We start from the raw sequence: 14,767 nt of genomic DNA, 5'->3' as shown, positions 1-14,767 counted from the left end.
TCTAAATTGGAGAGACATGGAACTGATGGATGGACCACTTGGTGGATAAGGAATTGGCTGGATGGTCGCACTCAAAGAGTTGCAGTCAACAGCTCGATGTCCAAATGGAGAGCAGTGACAAGTGGCGTTCCTCAGGGGTCGATATTGGGACCGATGTGGTTTAACATCTTTGTCAGTGACCCAGACAGTGGGATTGTGTGCACCCTCAGCAAGTTTGCCAACAACACCAAGCTGTGTGGTACAGTTGACACGCTGGAGGGAAGGGATGCCGTCCAGAGGGACCTTGACAGGCTTGAGAGGTGGGCCCGTGAAAACCTTGTGAAATTCAACAAGGCCAAGTGCAAGGTCCTGCACATGGGTTAGGGCAATCCCAAGCACAAATACAGGCTGGGCAATGAGTGGATTGAGAGCAGTCCTGCAGAGAAGGACTTGGGGGTACTGGTGGATGAAAATCTGGACATGAGCTGGCAATGTGCGCTTGCAGCCCAAAAAGCCAACCGTATCCTGGGCTGCATCAAAAGTAGCATGGCCAGCAGGTCGACAGAGGTGATTCCGTGCCTCTACACTGCTCTGGTGAGACCCTACCTGGAATACTGCATTCAGCTCTGGGGCCCCCAACGTAAGAAGGACATGGACCTATTGGATTGGGTCCAGAGGAGGGCCACGAAGATGATCAGAGGGCTGGAGCACCTCTCCTATGAAGACAGGCTGAGAGAGTTGGGTTTATTCAGCCTGGAGAAGAGAAGGCTCTGGGGAGACCTTATAGCAGCTTTTCAGTACTTAAAGGGGGCCTACAGGAAAGTTGGGGAGGGACTCTAACAGGGAGTGTAGTGATAGGACAAGGGGTAATGGTTTTAAACTGAAAGAGGTTAGATTTAGATTAGATATTAGGAAGAAATTCTTTACTGTGAGGGTGGTGAGACACAGGAACAGGTTGCCTGGAGAGGTTGTGGATGCCCCATCCCTGGAAGTGTTCAAGGTCAGGCTGGATGGGGCTTTGAGCAACCTAGTGGAAGGAACCTAGCTTTGAGTCTAGTGGAAGGTGGTCCTGCCCATGGCAGGGAGGTTGGAACGAGATGATCTTTAAGGTCCCTTCCAATGCAAACCATTCTATGATTCTGATTCTATACATGAAGCACTCCGCTATCAAGCTAGTCAGTGAAGAGCTAGTCAATGCAGTCAGTGGCACGCAGAGAGAGTTTTGCTTCACCCTACAGTAGTCACTTACATTTGGTATCACACACAGATATCTAAACTCATGTGTCTTGGTCTCATGAGCCTTAGACTGTGAGAAGAATTCCCCTCTCCTGCCTCAATGCTTTAAAAAGGATAACTTTCAGGAACATTAGTTCAGAGAATTACAGTGTCAGAGAGATGCAGAACCCAACCCAGCCTCTGGAGTTTCACCTCTGTTTCACCACTTCATTACAGTCTACTTCCAAATGGAGTAGAGAACTTATTTTTCCTCTTTCCCCGATAGCCAAAATATCCTCAGTGTTTGAATACAGCAGATAAACAGATGGAGCACAGGCATGAACTGTCTTCTTTGCCAGAACTGGCCAAACATTTGTGATGTAGGATGAGGTTATCCTGCTCAGGAGTGTATGGTAACACATTTGTTTTCCCCACACGAACAACCACCTGTTGAAGATGACAAACAGGTGAAGTACATAGGACCTCCATTGTTCTAGAAAGTCAGATCTTGTTCCCCTGTATATGGGTTCCACTTTTTCAGAAATGCATTTCAGACTAACCTGTTTGCAGTGACAGACTGGCAAGCCAGAGAAGTGAGAACATCTCATTTTATCAGTGAAGAAGTAGTTTCTACTTCATGAAAGAGGAATGACAACATTCCTGACACTGGCCAGCAAAGCCAGAGAGCTCACAGACCTTCACCTTCTTGCTGCCCCCCTGTTTTCAAGGGGAGCCAGATCAGAGGAGTATCTCTCTTTTCAGTGCGGGGACAGTGTGATGTTCTCCACACTGAGATTTTGCCTCTTGGCCCATTAAAGAGCAGGAGAACAGTAAGCTGGAGCTGAGGTGGGCACCCAGCAGAGTTTGAATGGGCAGTCTGTTTTCCTATCTGAAAAGGTAGCTTGCAGGCAGACATACAGACGAAGGAGGTCTGTTGTACGGCAGTGAGGGATTCATCCCGGGAGAGGTCAGGCCATGGCTTTTCTGTTGCTGCATTCTCCAAAGTGTGCCTTCAGCAAAGGGCAGTTCTGCAGTGCTTTGGAGGGTCCAACCATCAAAGGCTACATGGGGCTGCCATTCTGGGGCAATGTGAGAGACTCTGTACAGTGAAGGAATGTGTCCCAGAGACCTCTCAGAAAACATTTGGCATAGTCTAGGTCTTAATCAACTCCAGAATGGAAAAAGTAGCACAAGTGAAATTCCTCAATGCCTACAAATACCTAAATTCAAGTGCAGTTATACAAGAAGGAGGGGAAGAAGGAGGGGAAAAGTAAAGACCACTTTTTTTCTTGGGCTCCGGAGCCAAGATCTGGGTGTTTTTTAAGTCATCCTACAAGGAAGAAAAGAAAAGTCTGAAGCTTACTGTGACCTAAATAAAGCAAAAGAATTAGGTACTTGTGATCAAAGGGTTGAATGATGCATATACACATCTCCCTAAATAATAGAGTGGGTGGGGGAAATGACATGTCATTATTCCTCTGAAATAAACTGAATTACCTGTTCTGAAAAGAGGATTTAATCTGTTTTTATACAGTGAAGAATAATGCCACATTATTTCTTCTAAAATTAGCAGCTGACAAGCTGAGACTTCAATGCTTATAGCATCTGGCTCCCTGGCACCACACTGTACTTACCACAATGAAGCTTTCCTTTACCAGTTTTATAAGGTTTGGGGGGGAATAGCCTTTACCACAAAGGCCTACATCCACTGAGCTCCAGAACAGCAGTAGGTCTAAGTTACCTCAGAGTTTCTTTCTTTCTTTCTAGAGAAGCAATATACAGAAAATCTGATACTGACATTTCAAAAAAAGCTGCAGAACTTTGAATGGACTCAAAGTCCTCTTTCGGTGGCTTAATTGTACAGGAAAGATCTTTCCAACCAGCTGTACCCTTCATTAGTTGTCTTCCAAACCAGAAGCAAGCATGTGACAATCTCATCCTAAAATTCTGCATTTTGACATTTCCAGTGTCCAAGGCAGGCAGCGAAAGAGTGAATTCTGAAAGCTGAAGTCAGACTCATCTAAGTAAATAAGGGGCTCCTTTTTTTCTTTTCTCAAACTCTAAGGCTTCAGATACTGAATAACTGAGCACATAACCATAGTACTGGCTGAACAATTTATCTTAAAAAGATAATGGCTATATTTTATCACATGAATGCATAGGAACAGCGTAGAGACTTCTCCTCAAAACTGCTCTCCTGAGGAATTCCCCTCTGTTTGCTGTTCATGTTTAGAGACAGTATGAAGGGCTCAGCATTCATAAAGAGGCTTGGAAGATTGAAAACCTGAGAAGCCATTTCCATCAGACCTGGGAGACCAAAATCACAGAGCTTATTTCCCCTCTAGAGAGTTTCCAATTAAATACCACTTCAATGGAATAACCAAACATCTCCTTTACTGATGCAGGGCCATACTAGTGTCCAAGTTATTTGCAGAGAATTCCCTAGCGACAAATTGGAAAAGGAAATAAAAGCTAAACTTTCTCTCCCACACATCTGAGGGAAGTGATTGGGTGATGTCTTCTCTGAGTTTAAATATTAAAACTTCACTTTCGTTGATGTTTTTTCCTTGACTGTGGTGACATAGAGATATGAAAGATAATAAATCCAGTCACCAAAACCACTTATCACCATTTGACTTTTCCCATCACAGGTTTGGCCTAGGCAGTTTAAAGTCCACGACTTTTTAGATTTGTACTTATCTTCTTTCACACAACTCTGTGCTTGCTGTCCTGACTGCCAGGCTCCACAGCAGCACACTGGTGTTTTGGGGTTTTTTTTCCCCTTGAAGGGTAGGAGATTGTCCTCTTGTCTACCCAAGAAAAGGATTTTGTAATTGTTGAAGAGCTCCTTGGAAAAAAGCAAGAAGGACTTATTGGAAGAAGTTTCTTCCTCAAGAGAGGTTGGCCTTTTCAGAAAGGCTTGTCATCTAATGAGTGCTGGAGTTGCAGGCCTGAGAGAGGTAAACACATCAAAGCTATGTCTTCAACTCCCCATATCCATAGGCTCTTGCATTGGACAAAGGCCCTGCATCAGGGAGGAAGGGCATCCTCTCCGTCTGATCTAACAATGACCCCATGATAATGCCCCAGGGTTGAGCACCTACTGGTCTCAAGCCAGGAAGGCAAGGCCTCAGGGGGAAGCCCCATTTTCTCAAGGCTTCAGCAGCCCTCAGAGATGAGCAGAGATGAGCTGGATAGAACTAGAGAGGCTTGTGAGGCAGCCTCTCCATTTGAGAAGGCAAAGCTGTCAGGACATGCTGCTCAAGAAGCAGCATCCAAGCAACAGGGTTGTCTATGCTTGAAGACACTATTTCAGACAACAGATGACTAGGGTAAACTTGTGGTCTGGGAAAGTAGAATCTGAGTATCTAGCTCAGCAGTTTTCATTTCTGGTTTCTTAAAGGCAGACCTGGTAACCCAGTTGCCAAAAAAAACCTGGTTATATTAATCACTGTATCTTCCCTGATGCAACTTATATTTAAACAGATTTACTTGCACATCTTTTGCAACCTACTTGAATCTTCGTTTTCTGTATGGAGCCTGCTGAAGTTCTACACTATCTGCTGCAGGAAAGCACCCAATTGTTGAGTTCTTCTTGATCCTTCATTGTTAACAGCAAAAATGAGTCAAGACTGTCTTCAGTTTTTCTTCTCCTACCTGCTTTGTAATAGGGTGTAAATTACATCAGGCTAATGTACAGTTTTATATTCCGTTTAAATGGTTTCAACTGACCTGCAATCAGCGTTCTGCAGTACAACCCTGGCAAGTGTCTAGTCTAAGAAAGAGATACATCAGCACTCCCCCACTAACTACTCCACGTATTTATTTACCAACAGGAAAGCCAAACAACTAACAAACAGCTCCATGAGTACAGATAATATATCTGTCAGCAGAGAGAAAGAACGACTGTCCACATTAAAGTATGTAAGCCTCCTTTTTCAGCACGTGCAGCTAAACTGTAACCTCTCCTAAGATTCACCTACTGGAGGGGGATACAGTTATACTGACCACGTATCTGAGGGCAACTTTCCATCACTGTCTCTTTACAAAGCATGCAATGAATAACTTCCTTGATAAAGAAAGAAAAATGGAATAAAGCACTATCTTAACTATATTCATAATGATTTATCTGAAAATATGTTCTCATTAAACTGGTAGGTAACCACAACCCATTGTAAGGCAGAAGTAGTTTGGTTCCACCTGAATTTAAAGTCATTATTATAATTATTCTCACCAGAACAGCCATTAATCACATAAACAATACCTGGCTTGCAGAAAATATGTGATAAGTAGCTGTATTATGATTTACTATTATTTTTCTTACATGCTTTAACTCTTACTCGAATACTTATTTTCTATGAAAATTTTTTAGAAAAAAAAAATCTTACCTTCAGATTGATGCGTGGCAAGAGGTGTCTGTGTCTCCTTGGAGTATGATACCACCTCCCGAGGTAAGAAATCAACCTGGGTAATCTTTGACACCCCTAGTTTGTGCAGTCTGCGTCTAAGATGGAATACATGACATCAAAAGGTTAGTCATGTTAAATGTAAATCATCAGCAGGAACAAGAGTGTTTGCTTTTATGAACAGGATCAAAAAAATACTTCAGTGTTTACTAAGATGAAACACAATACACTATGCATAAGAAGTACCTAACTGCAGTGAAGAAAATTAACCTGGGAACCATTTGCCATAACAAAATACAGTTACTGAACCTTCAGATCATGCTGCTGAGAGGGACTGTAAATGGGAGAGAGAAATGACCTGCTTGTGCCCCTTGTAACATGCAACAAAATTCTCTTTCATACCATCATTACAATGTTCTGCCTGCTCGAAAGAGTTAATCCTCAACCTGAGATACACAATAGTGAAAAGAGCACAGTGGGTGTAAACCAGGCTGGATTAGGACTGTCAGATGTTCACCTGAGAGTGATAATAGAGCCTTTAATTGGCAAGGTGGTTAATTTCCATAAAGAAGGAGATTCTCCCTTCTACAGGAGTCATTAGTAGTGGGATTGATGTAGGTTTATGATTAATAGAGTCCTAATGCAAGGGTTAGAGGGGAGCTCCAAGATACAGCCGGAACAGGGCACGTATAGCCTTCTCTTTTTATTACTTCCCTTACTTTAAATAAGCTGTATGAAATAAATCAGTAAAGCCAATTAACTGTAAGTGGGTAAGGGAAAAAAGAAAAGAGACAGCTGAATGTGGTCATGAACACTTTTAGTAATACACAGTTCACTCAACAGTGGGGGGAAAAAAATCAATTTATTTCCTGAATATTATTTGACTGTCTGTAGGGAGGGAAGAATAAACAAATGGTTACTTGCAAGTGTTTTACTGGAAAAAATGCCAACTTTCAGCAGAGAAAAGAATATGTACATAATAAAAAAATCAACTGAATAAGTCCGGTTGCCTAGATCAACAAGTGCAAGCACACTTATACATTTATGGAAAGTAAATTCATGGACACGATGTTTCTGAACTGCCATGTCATTAGAGAGAGCAATTTGGAAAAGCAGAAAATTCATACGCATTATCCATATCCTCTCCATTTTCCAGACTGTCAGAAGAAGAGAGGTCAAAGGGGTTTTGATCTAATTAATTTACAATGGTTTAGGTATTCAATTAAGATTGATGTCTGAAAGGAAATGAGAGTCTTAAAAGGAAATTGTCATCATTGGATGACACCTCCTGAACTCTTCAGCTAGTTAATGCTACATCAGCTATACATTTTTCTAATCTATCTTATTGGCCGAGTTGTTATTAAGCTGAATGCAATTAGATTCAGCAGGTAATCAGTATGAATCAGCCATATCATGTAACAAACCACTAAAGCAGAAATAGTTGTTGCAGCTCTAAGTCTTTCTTCTTTTCAAAGAGGAAAAATTAACAAGTCTCCCTCCTTACAACAATCTGTGACTTTGCCAATATGAACAAAAGCTACAATTGTCTAAAAATCCTGCAGAAAAACTTCTAACCTATTACTGGGGGCAGAAAAACTTCTACAGCTTGTGATATACTTCAGCTAACAAAAGTTTCAGTAGTGTTACATTTTTGTAGCTCTTTAACTGAGGGTTTGTGTGGATTCAAGCTTTAAGAAATATCTCACCCCAGCAAAATCTCATGTGCTTTTCCCTCCTTCAGCACCAGACGTGCAATCTCTGTTGCCTACTTGGTCAGTTACACTTTCCTATGTAACCAGTCCCTTGCTGCCCCAAGCTACTGGTTCCACTTGACCAAGATTCTTAAGCCTTCTGCATTGAAAGAGCTTCTTGACAGTGGTCTTGGTTAAGCATAATCTCTAATTAATCATATGCCTAATCTGGGTCTAATTAGAACCTCACCTAATTCTAACAACAGTTTCACATGAGGTCGCTCTGTATGTCCTCAGCCTGAGGATGGGGAACATTGATCCGAATGGAGAGTTGGATTTAACTGCTAGTTGGGTTAGCCTCTTTGTAGACTGCTAATCAAGAAGTGGGCTACATTCCAGAGCATTGTGCTGAGAGAATTTGTGGAATTTTTCACCTAAAACATTTCTAATTTGGGAATTGCTGGTGCCTGTACAACTGTCTAGCATATCCTGGTAATTACTGAAAACAGGGTGGTCTTTCTTATCTGAAGGAATGTAGTCTCTTAGTTCTTTTTTGCCCCTGTTAAGCAACCTGCAACAGTTCTCGTGTAACTAAAAGTTGGCCTAGCCCCTTGGTCCCAAGCACACAGGGACAACTGGAGCATCCTTTCAGTATCTGGACTCTACCAAATATGGACTATAATGTTCTAGTCTCTAGTTCTTTTTAGGGCAGCAGTAAACTGTCTATTGCTTTCCCATCCCCATTTTTCATCTGAGATGCTCATAATTCTTATCATTTACAGTTTGCTGAATATTCATCTTAGAGAGCACATAAGCTTTGAAGGATTCCTTTCAAAACTGTCTATGGGATGTCAGTTGGAGGACAGTAACTAAAGTCCATGCATTAAAATTGATTCCTCTCTCTGTAGGTGGCAGAAGAAAGATGTATCTGCTAGAAATATTTTGCTACACACATCATTTAATTGCTGACAGCAGGATTTCTTTTGCATTGGTATTTTTTTAAATCTTGTCTCATGACATCAGAGGGAAATCTGGTCCTCTCTCTAACTTTGCCTTGGTTTTGAAGACAGTTTTCTTTCAAAAGAGGCAGGACTTCCCATCCGGACTATACCTGTGGATTTACTCTTTTGCATGCTTCTTTTATGAGTGGTCAGTGCAAAGACAGAAAAAGTGTGAAGTCTGTGGCTATATGCAGGGTTATCTTTTCATGAATCAAATACAGGAACTTGCTTTGCACAGCTGTTTGAGGAACCTTGCTCCTAGGAGTTCTCATCTTTTAATCCAAACTTCAGGCAAAGGGCAGCTGAGATTTCTAAAAGGTTTCTGTATATTAAAACAGCCTCAAAACCTCTATCTTTTTGGTACGGTCCAGGTAAAGTTGTAGAAGCTGGATCTATTTGAAGCCACACTTAGGTAGAAATTACAACATTCATAGTAGTTCTGGATGTGGAGAAACCCTGTTTAGAAAGCTCTCTGGATACTTTCCAGTCCTTCTGATCTTTCCTGGTGAAGAGCCCTAACATTCCTAACTGCAGCTGGGAGCACTGTCAATCAGTAGTTAAAGAGAAATTGTTGTTTTTCTTATAGAATGGTGAATAAATTTCACATGAACTAGTAAAAGCGTAAGACGCTTGCCTGGAGATTCAGACAGGCAAGCGCTTAAGTTCATAGGCAGAGCAATTTCTTCAACATAGAGATTTGGTTTTGAGTATTACTCAAGTTCTGAACAACTTGAGGGACTGCTAGCTATCCTTTTTAGAGGAACAGTTTATCTTAAATATCTCTGCAGGTAGGCATTTCTAAATTATTTAAATGAACTAATTTTTTCAGATGCTTGGGGTAGAGAAGTTCCACCCCATACTAGAAAATATTAATTTTAGCTTTAGTACCATTTTAAAAATACTTGATTGGCCTGAACTCAACTAAGATAGCAATTACTCGTGGACTATGAAGTGCACAATTATAAGCATATATAAAGTTCCTAAGGAAAAAGGGGAAACTGTTACTGCATGTGGAAACAGCATAACTATGGCAGACAGGAAGGAGGGGAAAAGTACCTTGCAAATGATTCAGAGAGAAAGGTCTGAATCAACAGGTACAAACAAGGCCAATGTAGCTGTACATGCACATTTAAGTGCCACAATAATAACATTTCATCTGTAATGAAATAGTTATTTGTATTGTGTTTCAGGCAACAGAAATAGCAGCTTATCTTTTCATGAGCTTCTTTAAATAGAAGGGTTTTTTCCACAAAGATGCTTTGCTGAAGCTTCTTACTGATGAAACCAAAAAAACGGAAACTTAAATTATGGTCTTTCTGAGTCAACAAAGCAAATGAAAATCACATAAAACCAGCTCAGCTGGGAAGCATTTTCAACATAATTCTTGCAAAGAAATGATAAACAAATAACAAAAAGAGCTGACATATACCCAAGTTCAGAGTCAGACTGGAGCTGCAGCACTGAGGGGTCTGTGTCCCATTGCAAGGTCCTAGGGTGGTAATCAGCCGTGCAGCACAAAGGGAGGGGGGGAAAAAAGAACACACAGAATTAACTGAAAGGATGAACAAAACCCCATCTCATTAGTTACATGCTCTATGTAGTACATTCAACCTCCAAGTGCAAGGGACAGCCACGCTATGTCAAATAAGGTTTGTGTGTCAAACTGTGACAAGGCAGGCAACTTATTAAAACTACAAATTATTGGTAAACAAAGGGAAGAACCTGGGTTTCCTTTCAGATATTGGTTAATGAAACGTATTTTTTTTCTTTTTCTGAAAAATTTCTAACTCTTTAACTATGGTTGGATACATTCACAATAATCTGTAAAATCTGCAGGCACAATTTATTGTAATCATGTTTTTATGATAAAGTGGACTGAGCACTTGTCATGAACTCCACTCAGTAGTCTAGCTCTTCACACACTCCTGAGACTGACAGTAAGCCATTCTGTAAAAGAGTGCTCTGGGCACAAATATCGCCTAGCGCATATGCCAACAAATGCCAAACTGACACCAGCTCTGACATATTCTGGGGCCGTCTGGGACAAATAAATTCTTCTTCTTTTCCTCCAGATAAAATTTCTGGGAAAAGGGGAATGATACATCTAGGGAAATCAAATCTATGACAGTCTCTTATTGGACTGCTGTCATATGGGACTGTCACCAAATGTATGAATGCTCCAGAGGTGTGGTCTGTAGTGAAGACGTTTTTCCTTGCATTGCAGTGCAACTTGCCATGTTACCACATCTAAAACACCTTGCAAACACTCACAGAGCCTTTCTGGAGTCCTGTGAAATTATAATCCCCCAACTTAGAAATACAAAAATTGACATATTGAGGGCAACATTTTCAAAAGTGCCCACTCATTCCCTGGCTCTTGATTTTACTTTATTTTTCCTCCCTCGGGAAGCCACATCTCATATGCAAGAAAACTGTCAGAATCTATGGCAGAATCAGGAATACAAGTTTGGCTCCTGAGCACCTTTTCCTGTAGTATGAATGCTAGATTATGCATTGCTCTCACTAGCAGAGGCTGAAGCAGAGGAAAGTGCTCCTTCACTGAAGCAAGCAAGTCAAGCAGACATGCAGGATAATGATAGTCCTCAAAATTAAAAACTCCCCTCATTTCTCCTGAACACAAATTTTGAGGATACAGAGAACATAGTATTACCACGTTCAGCCAAAACCAGCTGTATAACCAGCCATGCTCAATTTACACAAGCCTTTCTGCAACAATAGCAACTTCTGCCAATGAATCACTCATATATACTAACAAGTTATTGAATTAGGTTAGAAATAGATCTCTTAAAGCCATATAATTATGCTACCTCCTGTACTTAGTAAACTCATTCATTCTATTACCTATGTTAACTCACTCTCTGCAGAGACAGACAAGGGCATGTGCCACACTCTGTCATGCCAGAGTGAAAGAGAATCAATCTCAACACCCTGTAAATCCAAAAAGAAGGAAGAATTGTAATGCAAAGGTGCTTTCCCATGCAACGTAAGGGCACTTATTCCCCTCAACTTCTTATGATCCATAATGCTGTGTATTGGCATGAAAGACTTCACACTGATAAAGACTTCTCCAAAATGAAACTGTATTACAAAAGGGTCAGAGGCAAAATCATACAGTAATAAAGAACAGATTTTTTCCTTGTAACTTGACTGTAGCTCAAGTACAGTGGAAAGTGGACATAAGGTTCTGAATGCTTGATGCAAGGCAAAGGCATCAGTGACTAATGCATTATAGTTAAAAATGCTATCTGTGGGAATTACTCTGGTAACGTCACCAAGGTCAGTAGCATATATTGGGACTTGCTATGTAAATGCCAGTTTCTAATCTTATAGCTGCCTAGGGGCTGCTTATACACGCATACCCAGGTTTTCCTAACACTTAAAAGAAAACATACATAACTCATTTCAGTTTTTCCCCTCCCTCCATCCATTTTCAAACCTACCAAATTCCCCAAGGGATAAAGCCTATTCCATCAAAAAGAACTCCGTTATCATCTGATTAAAACAAGAGCTTGCAACAGGTCTCTAAAGAGGCACACCCCTATATTTCACCTCTAAGAATCCAGACCAGGCTACATTTACCTGGTACCCAGCTGAATGCCTAAACAAAATAAATTTAGAGATCTCACACACTCAAGACAACACTCAAATTCCCAAAATAGGAGAACAGCAACACCTATGGTTCAGGCCATCATTTGTTACATGCAGACCATACATGTAGTGGAGACATGTTCTTCCCTTAAGTACTTCATTATCTGGATTCTGACATAAAGACTTCATCATTCTTGACATTGATACCTACTTTTAATAGCAATTCTCCTTGCCTCCTGATTACACCTGTTTTCAACAGTTTTAGTGCATCTGCAAAACATTTCCTAGATTTGTGCTCCAAATGGTAATTGTTCTCTCTGCATTATCGTGTTACCATTTTCAAGGGCTTGAAAAATAGATAAGGAAGCAATCTGCTGTGTTATCCTCTCAAGCTTGGGAGAGCAAAGTTACTGTAGAAAATGAGGCTGCAGGTAGCAGGTCTTCAGGTTTCAAGTCTCTTGCCATGGGAGACACAGAATGCAAGTGGCTACACTTGCATAGTGGAGGCTGGAGAACACAGGGAGTGACTATATGTTTCAAGGAACAATATTGATTTGTCCTTTGCGTCTTCCTGGCACCTGAAGAATGTCTGCAGATCAAAATGAAAGTGAGCAAACAGTAAAGATGTAATCTGGACCTGCAATTTAGCCAGTTTCCATGGCAATAACATTGAAAAAGAAATAAATAGATTCTTTGAGGATTAGCAACCTAAAGACAATGTTGAATAGCCTGTGCTGTCATCCAGACTAGGAAATTAAAGCTAATCTCTTTGTGATGAGCAGACATAACATATGACATTCTGTGATCGTTTGGATGAGCATCACAATTATGCTTGTTCTCCTGTGGACAGTTCTCAGTGGGGATTGTGAAATGCCATTGGATCTCAGTGAAAAAGCAGTGCCAATCTTTCTCAAATCTAGTACATGAGTTCTTTCTCCACAGATTTCTTCATGAAGAAAATGATTAGGTGCTGTTCCTCTTTTTACTTTGTTCTTCATAAAAGAAAACTGAAATTAGCTTTGGCACTTCTAGTCACCCAAAGACAGGGCCAGAGGGAGTAACGTTACAGACCCTGAAGACAAGCGTATGGCCTAGGAGAACTGCCTGACTGGTCCATCAGCAGTCAGGCAGAGGTGCTCCCACTCTGGACCCTTTCAGAAAACATAAGTTGGTGAAAGTCCCCCTAAATGGATTCAATGGCTTTTGGCACAGATCTATGTAGAGGAGATACAAAACATTTTACCTTAACTTCTTTATGAGGAAAAGAGACGAGCATGAGACCAAGCAGGGAAAAGTAGTGTTCCCTTGCACTTTCCAGTCCTTCCACAAACCTCCTGCAGACCACCTCAGCTGAGCCTCCTCCAGTGGGTGAAGCGAGTGCACGCAGCGTGGGAAGGGCCCCTGGAAACTCAGCAAGCACGAGCAGCATGGCCAGGACTAAGCCAGATCAGCCAGTTCCCACCACTCAGTGCAGACACTATTTTAATCAGAACCACCCAACATTGTTTCAAAGCTGGTTGCTCTATCAGTCTCCCACATAGTGACAAACAATAGCCCTGCTATCAATCTTCTTTTTACATGTTCAGTGCATAACGGCTGCCCTTGGCTGATTGTAGGATAAAAAGCTGCAACTATTATCAAATAACAGATTGTTCTAAAGCAGCAAAAAGGGAATGAGAGCTTTTAGATATTGCACTAACTAGAAAAGGTACGAGTGTTACTACTTCTCTTTAAACTGATCTGCTTTCACTCTCTTCCTTTAGATAGGCATATTTTAGTATTCTCTATTTGCTCTGTATTATTATCTCAATAATCTTTTTTGTCCTCGAATTTAGGACAGTATTAATGCTGATGCTGTTTCAGCTCTTAGTACTGAAAAAGTACCAGATGATTTTGATACAATGCATCTTCTTTTTCCCCAGTCAGTCGGGGAATAACCTGCAGAAAAAAACCAACGGGAGGAGGAGCCCCAGATGTCAAACATTTAATAAAGGATTGGGTGGTAAAGCAACTTGCTACATTTTTCTATTCTGAATACATGTCCAAAGCATTAGGGAGATATTCAGAGCACAGTTTTAAGAGGACAGAGACCACTGCAAAATTTAAGGTGGGAGGTGAAAGCAATTTGAAGAGAAGCATTCCCTTTTCTGTATTATTATTACCATGCAAAACCAGGCACTCTGCCATCTGTTACGATGCCCTGTGGAACCTTACTTCCAGAAGATTTTATTCTGATTGCATAATGTCAGTTATGTAGATTAAAAATGTGGAAAAGACTAAAGTAAAGAAACTAAAAATAAAATAAAATATTTGAACTCTTTTAGAAAGTTCCCAACCTCTGAATGCATTAATTAAGCATGGAGTCTGTCATCTAAACCCGTCTGGAATCCATGAGAACTTCTCATCTGATTTAAACAACTTGGGGTCTGGCCTCAGTGATAGTATATGAAACACATAAGGTATCAGTGCCATACATTTACTTATTAAATCACCATCATAAAATAATATTTAATATCCAGAATCACGGTCAGATTGCACTACAACTTGGCTCTGGTAAGTGCCCTAATCCAACACTTTTCAGTCAACCAGTATGCAACATGCTGGCACCTTTGTTCTGACTCTGCTTCCCTGAAGCTAAAATCAAATCCTCCCTCATCTGTTGCTGATGCTGCAGAACATGTGTTCTGCATGACTTCTTTTCTCCCCCCACACTCCCTTCCCAGGTAAAGAGCAACCAGCACTGAAAATCCATGCTTTTGAATAAGGCTACTCACAGAAATAACAGCAAACCCTGCTTTCCCAAGGGGCCTCTGGCAAGTCAGAAATCTCTTTGCTGCATTGCAATTCACACCTTCAGGCAGAACTA

General features: G+C 41.0%; 1 protein-coding gene across 4 annotated transcripts in view; it reads right to left on the bottom strand.

Moving 5' to 3' along the window:
• DYNC1I1 (dynein cytoplasmic 1 intermediate chain 1) overlaps positions 1–14,767 on the bottom strand; it is a 200,011-nt gene that overhangs the window by 149,541 nt on the left and 35,703 nt on the right. For 3 of the 4 annotated variants that reach the window (XM_075049642.1, XM_075049659.1, XM_075049650.1), the window contains exons 5-6: positions 9,722–9,781; positions 5,583–5,698 (exon numbers count right to left, since the gene is read on the bottom strand). In XM_075049642.1, coding sequence (XP_074905743.1) covers positions 5,583–5,698; positions 9,722–9,781 — 176 coding nt within the window. The remainder of the gene's footprint in view (positions 1–5,582; positions 5,699–9,721; positions 9,782–14,767) is intronic. The other variant, XM_075049666.1, reaches the window with a different exon arrangement.

The sequence above is a fragment of the Buteo buteo genome, chromosome 2, assembly GCF_964188355.1.
Source record: "Buteo buteo chromosome 2, bButBut1.hap1.1, whole genome shotgun sequence".
Lineage (NCBI taxonomy): Eukaryota > Metazoa > Chordata > Aves > Accipitriformes > Accipitridae > Buteo > Buteo buteo.
The sequence above is the reverse complement of the archived record's forward strand: the minus strand, read 5'-3'. Positions and strand labels throughout refer to the sequence as shown.